This window comes from Mesoplodon mirus (assembly GCF_964341445.2).
Source record: "Mesoplodon mirus genome assembly, chromosome: 14".
In the NCBI taxonomy this organism is placed as follows: Eukaryota; Metazoa; Chordata; class Mammalia; order Artiodactyla; family Ziphiidae; genus Mesoplodon; species Mesoplodon mirus.
The window spans coordinates 6,272,709-6,290,945 of record NC_138990.1 but is presented as its reverse complement, the minus strand read 5'-3'; the positions used below and the strand labels follow the sequence as shown (position 1 = coordinate 6,290,945).

The 18,237-nt window shown below is 37.6% G+C and overlaps 1 protein-coding gene across 4 annotated transcripts in view; it reads right to left on the bottom strand.

The window, feature by feature from the left end:
* Positions 1-5,807: 5,807 nt before the first annotated feature.
* The window catches only part of CTNNA2 (catenin alpha 2), a gene marked incomplete at its 5' end in the record, with an annotated part of 1,039,969 nt that continues 1,027,539 nt past the window's right edge, over positions 5,808-18,237 (bottom strand). For all 4 annotated transcript variants that reach the window (XM_082642275.1, XM_082642276.1, XM_082642277.1 and 1 more), the window contains one exon: positions 5,808-6,158. In XM_082642275.1, the coding sequence (XP_082498401.1) occupies positions 5,871-6,158 (288 nt within the window). In that variant the 3' untranslated portion in view covers positions 5,808-5,870. The remainder of the gene's footprint in view (positions 6,159-18,237) is intronic.

Genomic DNA, 18,237 nt, shown 5'->3' with positions numbered 1-18,237 from the left:
GGTTGTGTGTTTTTAGGATCTTATCCATTTCATCTAGGCTATTCAATCTATTGGGGTACAGTTGTTCTAGTACACTTTTTTATATTGAAGTATCATTGATTAAGAATATTAGTTTCTGATATACAACTTAGTGATCTAATATTTTTATAGGTTATATGCCATTTAAAGTTATTACAAAATAATGGTTATACTTCCCTGTGCTCTACAATATATCCTTGTTGCTTATTTATTGTGTACATAGTAGTTTGTGTCTCTTAATCCCATACCTGTATCTCATCTATCCCCCACTTCCTCTCCCAACTTGTAACCATGAGTTTATTCTCTATATCTGTGAGTCTATTTCTGTTTTAATATATTCATTCATTTTATTTTTTCAATTCCACATATAAGTGTTAAAATAGAGATTTGTTTTTCTCTGTCTTATTTCATGAAGCATAATACTCTTTAGGTCCACCCATGTTGTTGCAAATGGCAGAATTTCATACTTTTTTTTTTTTTTTTGCTTTACACGGGCCTCTCACTGTTGTGGCCTCTCCCATTGTGGAGCACAGGCTCCGGACACACAGGCTCAGTGGCCATGGTTCACAGGCCTAGCCGCTCCATGGCATGTGGCATCTTCCTGGACCGGGGCACAAACCCGTGTCCACTGCATCAGCAGTCGGACTCTCACCCACTGTGTCACCAGGGAAGCCCAGTATTTCATACATTTTATGGTTGAGTAATATTCCATTGTGTGTGTGTGTGTGTGTGTGTGTGTGTGTTTTCTTTATCCATTTATTTGTTGATGGAGACTTCACTTACTTCCATATCTTGGCTATTTTAAGTAATGCTGTATGAACATTGGGGTACATGTATATTTTTGAATTATTGCATTCATTTTCTTTGGATATATACCCAGGAATGGAATTGTTGGATCATACAGTAGTTCTATTTTTAGGTTTTTGAGGAAGCTCCATACTGTTCTCCATAGTGGCTGCACCATTTTATAATCCTACCAACAGCATGCTAGGGTTCCCTTTTTTCACATACTCACCAACACTTGCTATTTGTAGATATTTTGATGGTAGCCATTTTGACAGGCATAAGATGATATCTTATTGTAATTTTGATTTACATTTCTCTGATGATTAGCAATGTTGAGCATTTATTCATGTGCATGTTGGCCATCCATGTATCTTCTTTTAAAAATGTCTATTCAGGTCTTCTGCACATTTTAATTGAGTTCTTTTTTTGATATTGAGTTATATACGCTATTTATAAGTTTTTATATTAATTCTTTATTGATCATATCATTTGCAAATATTTTCTTCCATTCAGCAGGTTGCCTTTTGTTTTGTCAATTATTTCTTTGCTGTGCAAAAGCTTTTAAGTTTAGGTCCCATTTGTTTATTTTTGCTTTTGTTTATTTTGTCTTAGGAGACAGATCCAAAAAATATTGCTACTATTTATGTCAAAGAGTGTTCTACCTATGTTCTCTTCTAGGATGTTTATAGTTTTAGGTCTTACATTTAGGTCTTTAATCCATTTTGAATTTATTTTTATATATGAGTTGAGGACAAGTTCTAATCTCATTCTTTTACATGTAGCTATCCAGTTTTCCCAGCACAACTTACTGAAGAGATTGTCTTTTCTCCACTGTATAATCTTGCCTTCTTTGTCACAAATTAATGACCCTAACTGTGTGGGTTTATTTCTGGGTTCTCTATTCTGTTCCATACATCAATGTGTCTGGTATTAGGATAGCCACTCTTGCCTCCCTTTGGTTATTATTTGCATGGAATATTTTTCCCATCCTTCCACTTTCAACTGATATGTTTCTTTAGATCTGATGCAAGTTACTTGTAGACAACATATAGTTGGGCATTTGAAAAAGCAGCCACCTCTGCCAGTCTTTACAGGCTGGCTCTGTGAAGGGAAAGGTCTCCACTAATCAACCTAATATAAATGCTTATAGTGTTTTCAGGCATTTCTAAGCATGCCTGTTCCCTGGGCATGTGTGTGTGTTTTTCCCACCCATATCCCCAGTTGTATGGTTTCCTTTAAATGTCTTATATTCCTTAACAGTCTCATCTCTGCTTTTTCTCTGCTTCTTAAATGTTCTATTGTATTCCTCTGCCCATAATTTCTTGCCCCCAATAGTTCACAGGTTTGTAGTCCCCCTACAGCTCTTAGATGTCATTGTGACTGCCACTGCTTTCAGTGGGCTCCAACCTGATATCCAAACTATGCCACCATTTCCACCATAGCTCCTTATTAGAAAAAACAGAGACTAGTCACTTAGTAAGCTGCAGACAAAGCAGAACAATGCAAACAAGTTTGACTCTTTTTTTTTTCCATTGCATGGGAGGAACCGGAAATTCGACAGCTTCTTCCTCATGCTTTTCCAGGAAAGAGGCAAGATATGGGTGAGCAAAGATAGCCCCAAATTTCCTTCCATAATAAGTGTGACTTTACCTTGGTTAAACATTTGTTTGGCTACTACAAATCTGTAACTGGTTTCTATATTTCCTACAAAGCTACTTCAGGTGGTATTTTGTTGTTTATTTTGTGTTTCCATGTGTGAACAAGGGCCTGGAGCTTCCTAGTCCACCACTTGCTGTTGGCACTTCTTGGCACTGGTGTTAAAATAGGATCATTAGCAGCCTTCTGTAGTTAATTCACTTCCTTTCATTACCTTTAAAAATTCCACAATCTTCAAGTGAAGAGTAAGTACTGACCTCTTTGATTTGGTTAGTAGGCAATGACACAGCAACAGAGATCAAATGACTTATTATCTACTATCAGCAAATTTACTGACTACAATTTATCAAACCACAGTATTTTGAAGGCTTATTTTTCTTGATTCAGCTGTACACAGTATTTTATAGATCTTTATACTTCTTGTGTCTGAAAGGTGCCCAACATGTAACTGATGCTCAAAAATGACAATGTCATCATAATGACACATATAGCCAGTTTATCCATGAGCTAAGCCATGATCCAACTGATTATAAAAGTTGACTTCTAAAATTAAAATTGGCTTCACATTCTTCAACATTTAGTGGAGGAAAAACTAGAGATCTTCTGAAGGTAACCTATGTTTCCCTGGATATTTAAGGTCCTTCAAAGAATATAAAGATTTTATCTTTTGAACCATCAATCCAAGCAAAAAGGAAGTTGAGATTTATTTAGTTTCCACCCATCAGGAATATTGATCATCCATTATTCCAAGGTGCTACTTTTGTTGGAAATACCCCATGTAACTCAATTTGCTTGGGATTAATTACCTATTCCCTGTCTTCTCAAATATACCATATATTTGCTTTGTTCTAGCCCATGTTCACATACTATTTTGTAGATATTTTTCAGTTTTATGACTCTTTAGTCTCCTTGAATAAATTATATATTACTTTAATCATTCATACTCCACATCTAGTTATTCAAGGAGTAACTGCATTTTTTTCTTACATTTCTATCACATATGTCCATTTTAACTAATATTAGTTAGCTCCTTTCAGGTCTCACCTCCTCATAGATTATCAGTTTCATCTTATGTAGGAACTGCTTGCTTGTGTCACCATTCCACTTAAAAACTCTACATTTCCAGGGCTTCCCTGGTGGCGCAGCAGTTGAGAATCTGCCTGCCAAAGCAAGGGACATGGGTTCATGCCCTGGTCTGAGAAGATCCCACATGCCGCGGAGTGGCTGGGCCCATGAGCCATGGTCACTGAGCCTGTGCGTCCGGAGCCTGTGCTCCGCAGTGGGAGAGGACACAACAGTGAGAGGCCCACGTACCACACAAAAAAAAATAAAAACATTTAACTCAAATTTAAGGGCAAAGTCAATGACATTCTCTAGATGCTCCTCTGATGCCTGCTGACTATTTTTCAGGATTTGCCAAGAAGCCTTTGAATTTTAAATGTTTCTTGGCTAGTCTGAAGAATATTTTCAACCCATTAAATCACAGAATGCATAAACCCAGAGAGTTACACAATTTTGCCAATAAGTGCACTCAGTGGTGTGCTCAACTTAGGACCTGGCTCAGAGGACGCATTCCATAAATAGTTGTGACAATGTCAATAGTTGCCTTTCTCAGTGTCTACACAAATTAAGGGAGCAGGGTAGTTGAAATAGTGGTTTAATGATTAGTGTTGAACATAACTCTACAGCTTTTATCTTGGCTTCTCCATCCATAGATCTTTCTCATCCTGAGTGGTGTTTTCATCATGGGGTGGTGGTGAGCAGTGATTTGAGCCGAACCATCTCTAAATAACATTTTGGACTGTTTCTTCTTCCACAACTTCTCAATCTCTTCTCTTTGGGACTTTGTAACTAAGCTGACACAAAGCATAGGTGTCCATGTCTCCCAATATGTTATCACATTGCTAAGAAATACACACGTTTTACCAGAAGTCTTCTGGAGACATACTATAACTTGCAAACTTGTAGAGATCATTCGAATGGGAGGAGTTTCGAGAACTCAAATGAATATTTGTTTTTTTTTTATTTCCTCACTTCTCAAGCTATAGCTGAAAGACTACAGTCCACTCTTTCTTAGTAATGAGACAGAGACCCTCTTTTTTACAGTATATATAGAAAATGAATGAATGAATAAAATATTGAAATGAATAAAATATTTTGAAATTAATGGACCTCTCTCTATATATATTTTTCTTTTGATTCAGTTTCTCTCTGAGAACATGTTAAGTTTCTTAAGTTAACCCAGGGCTAAACATGGTCCAGAAAATTCTAACACATGACTTTCTCATTTTAGATTCAGTTTGAAAGTGAATAAAAACACATGGGAAAACACACACACAAAAAAACCAATTACTGGACTTAAAGATATCCCAGAGTTTTCTTTACATGTCACCAAGCTACTTTTACCTCCAATTTCTAAAAATGAACACAAAGCATTTTTAATCAGTTTTCAAGAAGATGAGCTAATCTTTTATAAGCATGCATTCAAAGAAGGAAAGCATTCTGCAGATGTCAAGATTACATGTGTTTATTTTGAGTTAGTGGATACAATGGTATATTAGATACCAGCACTCCAAGCTACACCTATGTATTTGCCTCTAAATCTTCACACACTGCCAGTTTCCATTCCTCTAATATTCCATCACTGGGCCTCCTATTTCTAGCAAAATCATAGTTCAAATTTTTAAAAAAGTAAAAGCAAGATGATCACCACATTGTGCTTCCAGTGCCCCCAGAAGGATTATAATTGGTTTAAATAAATGTTTATGTTTTCAGTAAAGGGGGAAATTGATAACATGAGCACTAGTAATGGCACGACTAGGAGAAAAAGAACAGAATACAGATTAAAAGAAACATTTTAGGCTGGACGAGTTAGTTTCCCCTTAGTAAAAACTCCACATAATATCATCGATATGATGTCAACGTTAAATTGCTCAATTTGTGGGCCACACACTTAAGCGTATTGGCTAGTACATTTTTGCACTGAAACAGAAGCAATACAAGCTTTATGTTCTACCATTACACTTCCAGGTTTTTCACTTATTAATATACCTGCCAACTTAATGATTCTTGCATGCATTAGAGTTTGCTTTTGTAGAGTTAAGTTTATTTTCCCCATCCCTCCCACTCCCGTAAACATTGCAATGTGAACTCTTTGCCCAATTTTACTAGAATGTTGCAAAGGACAGCTCTGTGCCACCTTAGGACAGGAACTTCCTGTCCCCTCCCTGGGCTACAGATGGATCAGCAGTATTGATCACATCTCATCTTACATGCAAACAGACACTGCTCCCTTATTTCCCCATGCCAGAGGCATATGAGTCAGCAGGTATACATACAAAAATGGAATTAAAAAGAAAAGAATAGAAAAGAAAAAGAAAGAAAAAGCTTTCTTGTTAAAGCCTATCGTCCTAGAAGGAATCCATTGCTTTGAATTCACTTAGAGCCTGTACAGGCGAAATGTGTTTCTTCTGTGAACCCCGTCTAACTCGCGTCTGGAATTCTTCAGGCTTTTCTCTCTTCACAAGGGGCTTCTTCTCTGGAGCCTTCATCTTCCAAGAAACAACAGGTGAGTTGACAGCTGCTGTCCCATACACCTTCTGATATTTTGTTGAGGCCACATAAGATGCTTTCACCGTGAGGACAACAGCATTCATCAGATTTTTAGCTGCCTGAATGAGCGATGTGGCACTGTCCAGCTGGAGTGGAAGAAGAATGAAAGATACTTGGGTTAGCCAAGGCACAACATTCAGAAGATGGAGGTGCAATTTCTCAGTTAAAACAATATCGTGTTTGTGCAAGTATACAGTATTGCCAAAAAAGGAGCAGATTGTTACATGATAAGGAGAATAGTTAACAAAGCAGTCACCTGTCTTCTAGCCCTAATCCCAAAATAAAAAGAAAAAATAGAGGATACTTGACGATATGCAGTTTTCTAAAATCCCAGTACCTCGAAAGACAAAACCCTCCTTTTGGCATGTAAGAATTCCAACATAACAAAAGTTTTCCTAAGTGGAACATCTCACATTATTGCATTAGGCTGATTGGTAATAATGACAATTATTTGAAAAGCATTTGGCAGGCACTAAAGAATAAAACGTTATAAGGGCTTTTATGGCTCTCCCAGTGGAAGTATCTATTTGTAGACTATTTCTCCATCTTGAACTCAGGATTGATAGGTTGCAGGCAGCTAAGCAGAGGGATGCGTCCATGGGTGCACTGACTTTTTACTTAGGTGTTTATTGTGCTGCGATATCTGACTATTCCCAGGTCTTAAATATACCTCATATAAAATATCAACAGTTGTGTCAGGCTTGCATAGGTCAAAGAACATTCAATGAGACCCCCTTATCCATGTGCTAATGAAATATTGATTTCTTATGATGTGTCAAATGTTATTTTAAGAACTTTGTTTCCCCACTTAACTCTCACAACAACTCTGTGAAGTAGGTATTACTGTCATTGCCATTATATGGTGAGAGATCTGGTGCATGCAGAGGTCCAGCAATTTTCACAGGTTTATACAGCTTAAGTGATGGGGTCCTTAAAGACTGTACTACTGTACCATACTGCTACCCTACTGGGTAGAATGGCTTTAAAATTGCTAAGACCAGTCACAACTTAGAACAGAGTAGGTGTAGAAGTTCATCTCCAGACTCTAAGGCCAGGTATTTTTCAAGTTACCTCTTTTCTGCTTTTAACCAGTTAGGCAGTGTGCTATGGACTGTATACTAGACTGTCTAATAACTGTTTCAAACTCCTGGACCACAAAAGCTGGAAAAGTTCAAAACTGCATTTCTCAGACCCCCTTTCAGCCAGGATTCTACACGTCACCTAGTGAAAGGAAAGAATTAACAGCTGGACTGCAAATATTACTCCAGCCTCAGGGAAGCCTGAATGTAGTCTGTTCATTAAACCTGTAATATCAACTAAGGAAATGTATCCATTGCAGTTAAATGAGGGATCCAAGAATGTCCCTAAGTAATGCGCTCCAAGTTGCTGAGATTGCTCATTGCATAACTTGTAATCGGTGTAGCTATATTAGAGAATAGGAACTAGGCATACAACCTTCTGGGTATGAAGTAATTAACAGTGTTTATGCCCAGTGACCCCAAACACAGTGACTCCACTATGTCATGTGACCTGATTTCACTTAACTTGTCATTTCTTGTGACCAAAGCAAGGTCCAAGCAGTGACTGGGGACATCAGAAGTTATATCTAAACCTAGGGGCAAGACAGGAATAAAGACGCAGACATAGAGAATGGACTTGAGGACACGGGGAGGGGGAAGGATAAGCTGGGATGAAGTGAGAGAGTGGCGTGGACATATATACACTACCACATGTAAAATAGATAGCTAGTGGGAAGAAGCCGCATAGCACAGGGAGATCAGCTCGGTGTTTTGTGATCACCTAGAGGGGTGGGATAGGAAGGGTGGGAGGGAGGGAGAGGCAAGAGGGAGGGGATTTGGGGGTACATGTATATGTATAGCTGATTCACTTGTTATAAAGCAGAAACTAACACACCATTGTAAAGCAATTCTACTCCAATACAGATGTTAAAAAAAAAAAATAAGTTATATCTAAAGACTCTATTATGTTATTCTGGCTGTTATCTGTTCCACATCCTTTATTAAAGCTAAATAGGGCTTCCCTGGTGGCGCAGTGGTTGAGAGTCCGCCTGCCGATGCAGGGGACACGGGTTCATGACCCGGTCCGGGAAGATCCCACATGCCGCGGAGCAGCTGGGCCCGTGAGCCCTGGCCACTGAGCCTGTGCGTCCGGAGCCTGTGCTCCGCAACGGGAGAGGCCACAACAGTGAGAAGCCCACGTACCACAAAAAAAAAAAAAAAAAAAGCTAAATAAACATTATTCTGAGTTTAAAAATTCTATGAGAAATAAACTCAATTCTTCTATCACAAAAAAGCTCATAAAATCAGATTATTTGAGAAAACAATGGAAGAAGATTTCTACGTATGAATTTCTTGCAATACCATAAAACTGATCCTTCACCACACACACTGGCACACACACACACACACGATTAAAAGCCAGTATTACATTGATGCTACAATAATATAGAGAAGCTGAGATTTGTGGATTAGAGCCATGACTCAACGAATATATAATTGATTGCTTTGCAAATTAAATCAACCAATTGGATAGAGTAACTACTTATGTTACCAATTCTATTACACTGTATAAAGTGTCCATATACAAAAATAACTGTTTAACCCATAATGTTTACTTTTACAGCATAAGTTTCTAAAGTTAGCTAAGGAAAAGCAAATTCTAGATTATTCATGTTAATAGAAAGGAAGCCAGGCACAGATTGGTCCAGTGATTCTCTAAGTACAGTCTCTGAACCAGCAGCACCACATCACCTGGGAACCTGTTAGAAATGCACTCTCTCAGGCCAATCCCCACATTTCTGAATCAAAAACCTGGCCATCCAGGGGATTCTGATTCATGCCAAAGGTTAAGAACCACTGGATTAATGACACTCAAAGACTCTCTCAAGGCTTATTTCAACCAATGATTTCAGGACTTCCACCATCCACAAGTTTGGTAACATCACAGCTAATTATCCAACTGAATCTCACTTTTTCATCTTTCCAATTATACCCCCAGGCAGAAGTACAAATAATGAAGAAAAGAGATAAGATAGCAAAATGCTGGGACGATTAGATCAGTCATAGTTTCTTTAGGAGCTAGATAGATACCATACTCCTTGGCCAATCGACAGTTCCCTGTAAAATTCTATAAGGTTTCAAAAAAGAGTAAAATTCGGTCATAAAGTTAGTTACTTCTGTTGTGTGCAATAGATAAAGAGAGAGTAGAATGATATTATATCAGGGACGGTTCTGTTGATTTGCTTTGGGGCAACAGAATTAGCAGAAGTAGATTAGGGCAAGATATGTCTATTGTATTTTAAATTGTCGCCCAAAAAGCAAATCTTGGGATAATTGAGTTGGGAGAACTGAGTGGATCCAAAGAGAAGAATTACAAATAATTTGGAGATTTTTACCACAGATTCCATTTTCAGATAGATGGTTTCTAATTCTGCTGCAAAAATATGATAGCCTGTTTCTTCTTCAGAACCCCTTTGCTCTCCCAGCCTGACACAGAAATCCTATGAATAAACCTAACACATTGGTTGACAGTGAGACAGCTCTAAATTATAAAGTCAATGATTTTGTTCAAGCCACCTGGTGGGGCAGGTACTGAATTCATGGCGAGGCAAAGCGAGGAGGTGAGGGCCAGCTAAGCCTGAATAAATATACTCCAAGGCAATAAGGCCAATCTAAAATTAATACAAAATTTGACTTCTTCTTAAAATTTGAATTCCCCAGGGATAAATTTTACCATTTGCCCTATACCCACTGTAATGATTTAGATCATTTTCAGCACAATCATAATTTGTTTTACTTAAAAATGGGTCTCCTTTATACTTGTCCAAAATAGCACTGAGACCTGGTTTCCAAGTGGCACATCTTGCTAAAAATTCACTTCCTAAAGAAAATACATTAAAACGAGTAAAGCTACATGGAAAGAAGATGTTTAAATGGAAGTCTTGAGAAAACTTATTTCACATAATTGTATTCTATTTTGTGGTGTATACTGTAACTAGGGCATTTTCAAACAAGACGTGTTAATGAAATTCTAATAATATTAATACCCAACATTACTTGAGCACTTACTAGGTGCTTGGCATTGCCTTGGTCCTTTTAATTAATCTGCATGACTCAAGTTTTAAAAATCCTTATAGTTGAAACTGTTATCCCCATTTTAAAGATGAGAAAAGGAAAGTTTAGAGAGGTAGGATAACTTGTCCCTGTAGTAACTGGCAAAATAGGAATTAAAACATGTACTCTCTCTCTACAAATACCAACATCTGAACCACTACATTGTATTACTTCTCTGAAGCATAATTTAATCTCTGGGGTCCTATTTTTCAGTGACTAGCTATCATTCAAAATGAACGGATCTCAATTATTAACTCTGTCTGGGCATCCTATAAACATCATGACTAAGTCTAGTGAGAGCGTCCATCTCACCTGGTCTGTGATTTTTAGTCTCATCCTCAGAGCCTGAATTCTTTCTAACTAAACCTCCTGGCTTGGGCTGTGCTACTGCCCAGCAATCTGTCCTGGCCTTTTGACTGGTCTCCTGGCTTGGATGCACCTTGACGACAGCAGTTCCTGGGATCTGATCCCTGCAGATTTTTCTTGTACTTGCTCTGTTACTCTGAACTACATTCAATATACAGCAGTAATGACTGGTTGTACCGTCAGGTGGGGCTCAGCTACTCTGGTTAGTGTTCTAAGCCTTTATCTGGGCTGGTCTTGCTAGCTTAAATAAGTCTCAAAGGTGGGCTGTAGCCAGCCATTCCTCAAGCTGGCTTGAATATACACTGACTAGACTTATCCACAGAAAGAGACTTGTATATTTTCCTGCTCAAGGGCCTTTCTATTCCTATAAGGCAGCCCATTAAATTCTTATATCAAGTCTAAGAGAAGTGGCTACTTAATTAAGAAAATAATAATAATAATAGCCTACATTTAACAAATGTTACCATGAGCCAGTCTCTGGACTAACTTCTCAAGTTTCCTTTCTCTCATTCAATCTCACATTCACCCCTCAGACAGGGAATACTATTATGTTCAGTTAAGTGGGAAAGCCAAGATTTAAACCCAGGAAGCCTAACTCCAGAGCCCATGCTCTAACAATTGTTCTATGATGCTGCCCAGAGTCGAGCATGGCAGACGAATCCATAGCCCCCAAATTTATCAAGCTGTACTAGACAAATTCTCTCTATTCCATTCCATAGGTGTCTGCTGTCCCTAACCACGGAAATTAGGCTTCTCCTAATTCTGTCACTATTCTTTTTAAAATATCAAAGTACTATTTTAAAAAGGCAACAGATGTTTCCTCACATCTTGTTCTATTACAGTCCATGAAAAGCAAATAAGGGCGGGAGAGCTGTTCTACAGCCAATTCTATAGGGTTTTTCTGGCTCTTTTTCTGTCTCTATTACCACTCTCTTCTTCTTAACCCCACTTAACCTCTAATAGACAGATTTCTCTTTCCCTACACTTTCCTCATTTTGCATTTTGAGTAGAGAGAAATACTAGAGGGAAGACTTCCTGAAATGCGATTCTTCCATTAATTGATATTTGTGCTGCTTAATTCCTTATGAATTGTGAAAAGTGCTTACAATGACTCAAAATTTACAGGATCATCTGAAGATTTCTGAAACACCATATCATTATGTTTCATGCTATTTCATTAACATGGGGATTATACTGCAAGAGGTGTTCAGTTTCAATAGAAACAGAATTTGACAGAAATGTGACTGCGTGACTCAAATCACACTTTCAAATGAAAGTGCAACTGCATTTCTTGAAATACCAAATTGTCATTTATGCTCTACCCTACAGTCTATCCCTCTATTTTTCTACTACTTTTCTAATGGATGAACTAGAACGTTGTTCATGCCTGGATGGTTAAGAGTGCTGAAGAAGGACAATTCTGAAGTTCCTAGCTAGTACAATTTGGTATATATGGATGTATTCACCCAGGTGATAGAAATAAGAGGGAAGCTGAAGTGCTGAACTGTTGAGTTTAACTTTGGACATACTGAGTGAGGTGTGTGTGTGTGCTACACATAGGTAGAGTGAGTTATCAAAGGAAGAGTTGAAATTCTGGGAGTGAAATTCAGGGAGCAAGATGTAAGAAACCACATTTTGTTTATATTGGTCTTCCCAGTTCTACACACAGTAAGTATATAATTTATGTCAATTTCTATCTGATTTTTTCTTCCCTTCACATTTCTTATTTAGTGTTTCTACAGAGAGAGCTAATAGAATTGGAATGAAATATTAAATCCATATTCTTCCCACAGGTCAAAAAGTCCAATAAATCTACTAAAATTTTTATCTGCATTATACTTTCAAGATCAAAATCAATAGTCTTTTAATAATCTAAGACATAACATCATCAAGAAATATCTTAACTATCCCCTTGACAGCCAAGGCTACTTTCGATTCTGTTAGGTAATTAGCAATCCTTCACCCTTGATAATAATGGTGATTCTCCTGGGGCCAAACAGCAATAAAGCAAATGCAGTTTAGATTTAACAACTGGCTTTAAAAAAACACCCCCACCCCAAAGGAAAAAAAAACAACATACCATTGTCAAAAGTGCAAAGTAATCTGAAAGAGGTGGAGAGAAATGCATTGGATTAACCACATATGACACAGTGAACATCTTAGGATGTTAATTTGTGAGGGCCAGGAATATAATTAGAGAAGAGAATTAGGATTTCACTGTGCTCCACATTAATCCATTTAAAATATGCATGTAGAGATAGAAATATAACCTGGAAATGAATCTGTTTCCAAAAAGCTGATTATCTATTACCACAAAATAATGAACCATAAATGATAGTTCATGCAAATCCCAAGTACAAAGCAATCTGTCCTTGCGTTAAAAATAATGTAAATGCCATTGGACTACTGGCTAAACTAAATTGAATAAAATAAACCAAATCATTTTGAAGGTGATTTTGAAATATAAAAGACAAGGAATGATTACCTTGAAAAGCTTAGAAGTGCCTGGGAGAGGAAACCTAGTCCCATTTGGGCCTAGGCTCTTTTATTCTAATTTTCTCAAATAATAACTGATAGTGCTAATGACTTTGAGAATGCTAAAATGGGTAGAGTCCATTTTAACCATGTGCAAGATCTTTTAATGGGACTAACTTAGTGTTTACCATATAAGAATAAGAAATATTTTAATGGGCCTACACTATACATATTCAGGGCCGGGGTCGTGTTTTGAGGGGAGGAAGTTGTGCTGGAAGAATTTATAATAAATTGAAAGTAAATACCCTGAGAAAACTGGAATCTCTCTACTGGAGCTGGCCATTTATTTATATTTAAATAGTTATCTCTCCAAAAGGAGTTACAAATTACCTGCAGGAAAAACAAAAACAAAAAAAGACTTTCCTACAAGTCAGTTTTGCTGTTAATGAATGGGAAGTTAGAAACCCACAGCATTGCAACCTATTATCTGCCAAGAAGAGCATTTCATGTTTGAAAAATCCATGAGGCTTTGTAGATATATTTGATCCCCTTAGAAACTGTGATACATTTGAAATACCTTGAAATATCTCCCTACTTTTTCCAGAGTCTATATCAATAACACTTTTATAAAATGCTAGCAAGTCCAGGGTAATAAATAACTGAAGCAAACAAAGATATGGTGAAAAGGTTCAGCCTAATCACATCTTTCCCCACTTCATGAATGTTTACATGCTTACAAAAAAGATTATTTCTGTGTGGTAAACCTTCATTTCAGTGTCCTAGTCCACACACTCTTCCTCATCAAACATCAACAATGAAATAAATTAACAAAGCTGAATTCCTTCTTGTTAAGACAGTGACAGTGGTGAACATAGGGTAGCAATTTGCACTCACCCCTATGGTGTCCATGGCAGGCATTACTAATCAATCACAATACCTTGCTCCCTGAGAATATGCTCAGTGGCATGAGAAAGGAAATTTCTTTACCTCCCTCCTCCAAGAGGTCATATTTTGAAAAAATTGTCAAAAACAACTTGATATAGTTTATAACACAGATACATCCTCTACTGTATCTTTATTTCTATATTTAAATTGTTTAATACTTCCTGCTTCTGTTACTACCAATCAGACCTCGAACAAGTATTTTTTATTTAAATGATGCAGCATTTAATCTTTTTTCCCATAGTTAACTTTAAGGGACAAATTTTGAATTTGTACTGACACCACAGTATGAGTTGCTAATTAATGAAATCATTAAGCTGAAGACATAAGTAAGAACAGAAGTACAAAGCATTTGGGGGATGATTTTAAATCAGAAGGTAAAAATTAGCTGAATATACTAACAAGTATGATGTCTGAAGTGAAAATGACCATCACAGGCATGGCTGTGATGATCATTAGAACAAAAAAAAAACCTGCATTAAATCTATTAATATTAGAACGTGTATTAATCCTTGATAACTGAGAGCAAGAATACTGTAGGCTAACTCCTGAAGAGTTGGCTTAATCCCAAGGGTGTTCCCATTTGCTTACAGGATCTTGAAAAGTAAATGTTTTTCAACTTTAAGTAGTGGCTCAATCACAGCAGAAAGGAGGAGAAAAGGTCTGTTATTTTTCTGCAGGGATTCCCTGAGTGCTGCCAGGGAAGCAGCTGGTTCTCTCCCAAGGCTGAAGGTCAGTTGTTGGGAAATATGTCTGTAACGGCTCGAGATGAAGTTGGCAAAGGCCTTAGCAGACAAGCACTGCACTCTCAGCCAGGCTAAAAAAAAAAAAGCTCCAGTGTTGCTGAGAAATTTACCAATTGGTTTTCAGGTAACTTTCTCAACTGGACATATTTGTGTTTTCCTTTCTAATTCATTGAGGTAGGTAGTACTTCTCAGTCAGCCAGTCCACTGATTAACTGTCTTCATTTGCATTTTTTCAATTATAGGTAAGTAAACCTTGGGGATTCCCATGAAGGCTTAATTACAGTCAACAAATTTCCTAAATATGGCTTAGAGCCATTTTTTTTCTCACTATTTAAGGCAGAACAGTTTTTGCTCAACCCTAAACAAGTCATTTTTCTAACCTTGGAATCCTAAGGAGAAATGAGAGTATTTGGATGTGTTACCCCTTGGAAAGTTATGAACAGGAATCTCTATTCCTCCAGGCAGTCCCCACCTCCCTTTTCTATATTTCTGTCTTCCCATACTGTTCCTTTTCCTACACATCAGGATCTCCTGGCCCAGAGGATTTCTCTGGGTTGTTTTCACATAACAACAGAAGCATAGGAAATAAATCCAACAAGAGGAGATGGATGGATATATATATATATATATATATATATATATATATATATATATATATATATATATATATATATATATATATATATATATATATATATATATATATTACAAACTGTGAGATATTCCTGTGCAGGAATACCTTTATGTCACATATATATTCCATGCATTGATTGTTGATTTTGTCATCTCTGATCATGAGAATCAGTGTGTCTTCACCAACCAAGGCTCAGACCTTCAAAGGGTTAAAGCTCCTTTTTGCCTTCCCTATGAGGCAGTCAGCTAGCAGAAGATCACCACGTTTGATCCCTTTATTTCCCTCATTCTCCCGCACTATTCTGCACTACCATTACTGGGCGGCAAATTTAAGACAAGCCACTGCCCAAGAATCCAAGAGAAATATGTCTTCACAAAATGAATCAAAGAGCCACCAATGGGCCCAGTACTCTCAGAAATGCTGAACTTTGCATGGTATGGTATATTTTTTGATAAGTGATAAAGGCCATTTAACACCTTACAAAATGGTTCCTAGGCTCCAGAATGCGACGTGCAACTACTAAGTGAAGAATAGATCTAAAGAGTCAAGGACCACAAGTTTGGGTGCTGGTTGATGGAGGGTTGTGCCTGGGAAGGGAGCATGATCTGGAAGCTTGGATTATTCTTCTCCATCCATTCACTCCTCTCCACATTCAATCACTAAAAGTTGTATCATGTGGCATTATTCATATGTTGGGGAAACTAAACTCCCATCCAGTCCATAACTCTCTCCTCATCAGGTGTGTGGAAAGAGCTGGTCAAAGCCTCTGTTGCTACCTGAGTACTGGATGAAGAGAGTAAAGAGCAGCAGAAGAGACCCCTTCCCCAAGGATTTTTTGCTACCCCTCCTCAGGATTCTAGTACCCTCTTTCCACCGCATTCTTCCAAGTCCTGTACATTCTCTCCCCTCTGGCAATGCATTCTTACATTTCATACTCCACTTCCAACTCTCCCTGTTACTCAATCCTGTTCTATCTTTTCCTCTCTTACAGTGAAGAAAAGCTTGGATTTTGGACTTTGGACTCAAAACCTGAGTTCAAATCTGATGGGACTAATCACTGGCTATATGATCTTCGGAGAGCTACTTAACCTAGCTCTACCTGAAACTCTTTATCTTACCTTTCTCTAAAGTAAAAGTGAAAAAAAGCACTTTCTAGGATTATTAAATGCTAAATGAGATAATACCCTTGAAGCTGAATGCCTGGCACATGGAGGCCCTTAGCAAATCATGCTTTTATTATTACTGTGATCCAGTTTTCCTTAAATCACCATTTGCATCCAAAAAGCATCTTTTTAAAATCATATTTTCCATTTCCACCTCCTCTTCCTCTACTTTCTCCTTTCAAGGTTTCTCCACACCCCTCCATCCACCCAATCCAGCACTTTGGACTCCCTCTAACCTTCTTCTTACTGAAGCTACTGCCACCGTGGCTTGTTCTCAATGCCTGATTATTACAGTTTTAATTTTGTAGTGATAAAGGCATGGAGAAGTTCACAAGGAGAATAGAAAAGCACCGTAGGTTGTATCTTTTGCAGCACTACTGAATCTTTTAGATGGAGGAATGGAGGGCTCAAGATTCAGTATAAGAACACATGGGAGATTTATGTATGGCATCCAAAATATCTAAGAACATTTAGGGCATATAGGGGTTGGAGAAAGACTTGATAGTTGAAATTCAAGATGGCTCTAGTAGGAGATGGAGGGAAGCCTATCTGGTCTTGGAAAGTAATGTTTAAAGATCTTATTTGAGAGTCATCAAAAGAAAGAGTATAAAATATTTTATCCAACTACATATAGGGTCTAGCATTTCAAAAATTCAGGCTCTTCCAAAAAAAAATTCATACTCTTTGTTTTGGTTAAGATATTATTTCTAGATATTTCTTATTGAAAAGCATAATAATGTTACCTGGGAAGTTCAACAGCCTAATTAATTCAACTCTTATATTGTTGTCAGAACCCAGCTGAGAGTGTCCTAAGCTACCTTAAACACAGTTCCCTTTTCTGTGCATCAAACACTGAAGATCAACATCCCAAGCCCTATGCTTCAACTCTATCAAAATACAGTTGGGTTTCTTAGATTTGTTTCCTAAAGTCTTAAATCTATTGTTCTATAAAATGGGCTATTTTAAATTTTTAGCCCATTGGACCTAACACCTGCTGTCTTCAACTGAGATCAGCTTATCTAGTTATCTTAACCCACCAATAGACTCACAGTGTTGTATCTACATATTGTTTGGGGGTGCTTGAAAGTTTCATCCACCCAGCTTCCCAAAACATAAGCATACCAATCTTGCTGCCTTTGGTTATATTTTTCTCATATTTATTAACCAAATAAATTAGCAAAGGCCAGGTCTTGAAAATAGACTAACCAAAAAATCCAGGATAATTAAAAGTCAAACTATAAAGAGAGGACATTGCCTAGGCTACAGTCTGGAAAGGCCAGGAGGTACTAAGAAGTAAGTTAGGTGCAAAAGAAACAAACAAACAAACAAAACAAAACAAAAACAGAATGGTTAACCTTTAAATAAGCCATACTTGTCAATGCTCCAAGCCTCTTCTAGAAACGTCTCTTTTAGTGAAGGCAAGGATGGTTGATGTGTGACATACTTGCTACCATTTCTTCATTGGTAGCTTTATCAGGCACATCCAGTCAATAAGAGCCCTTTGTTCTATTGATCCTAGACAAGATCTCAGAATTCTTCTCAAAACACACCGCAGTGTATCACTAGCAATTGTTGAGAGTGAGCAATCAAGATTAAACCCATTTACCATATCTACTATGGGCCTTCGAACCCTCCCCCCAAGAGCTATGCTTTGATTAACAGGGTTATATTAATATTGTTTCTCCCTCATTAGCATATTGTTCTCC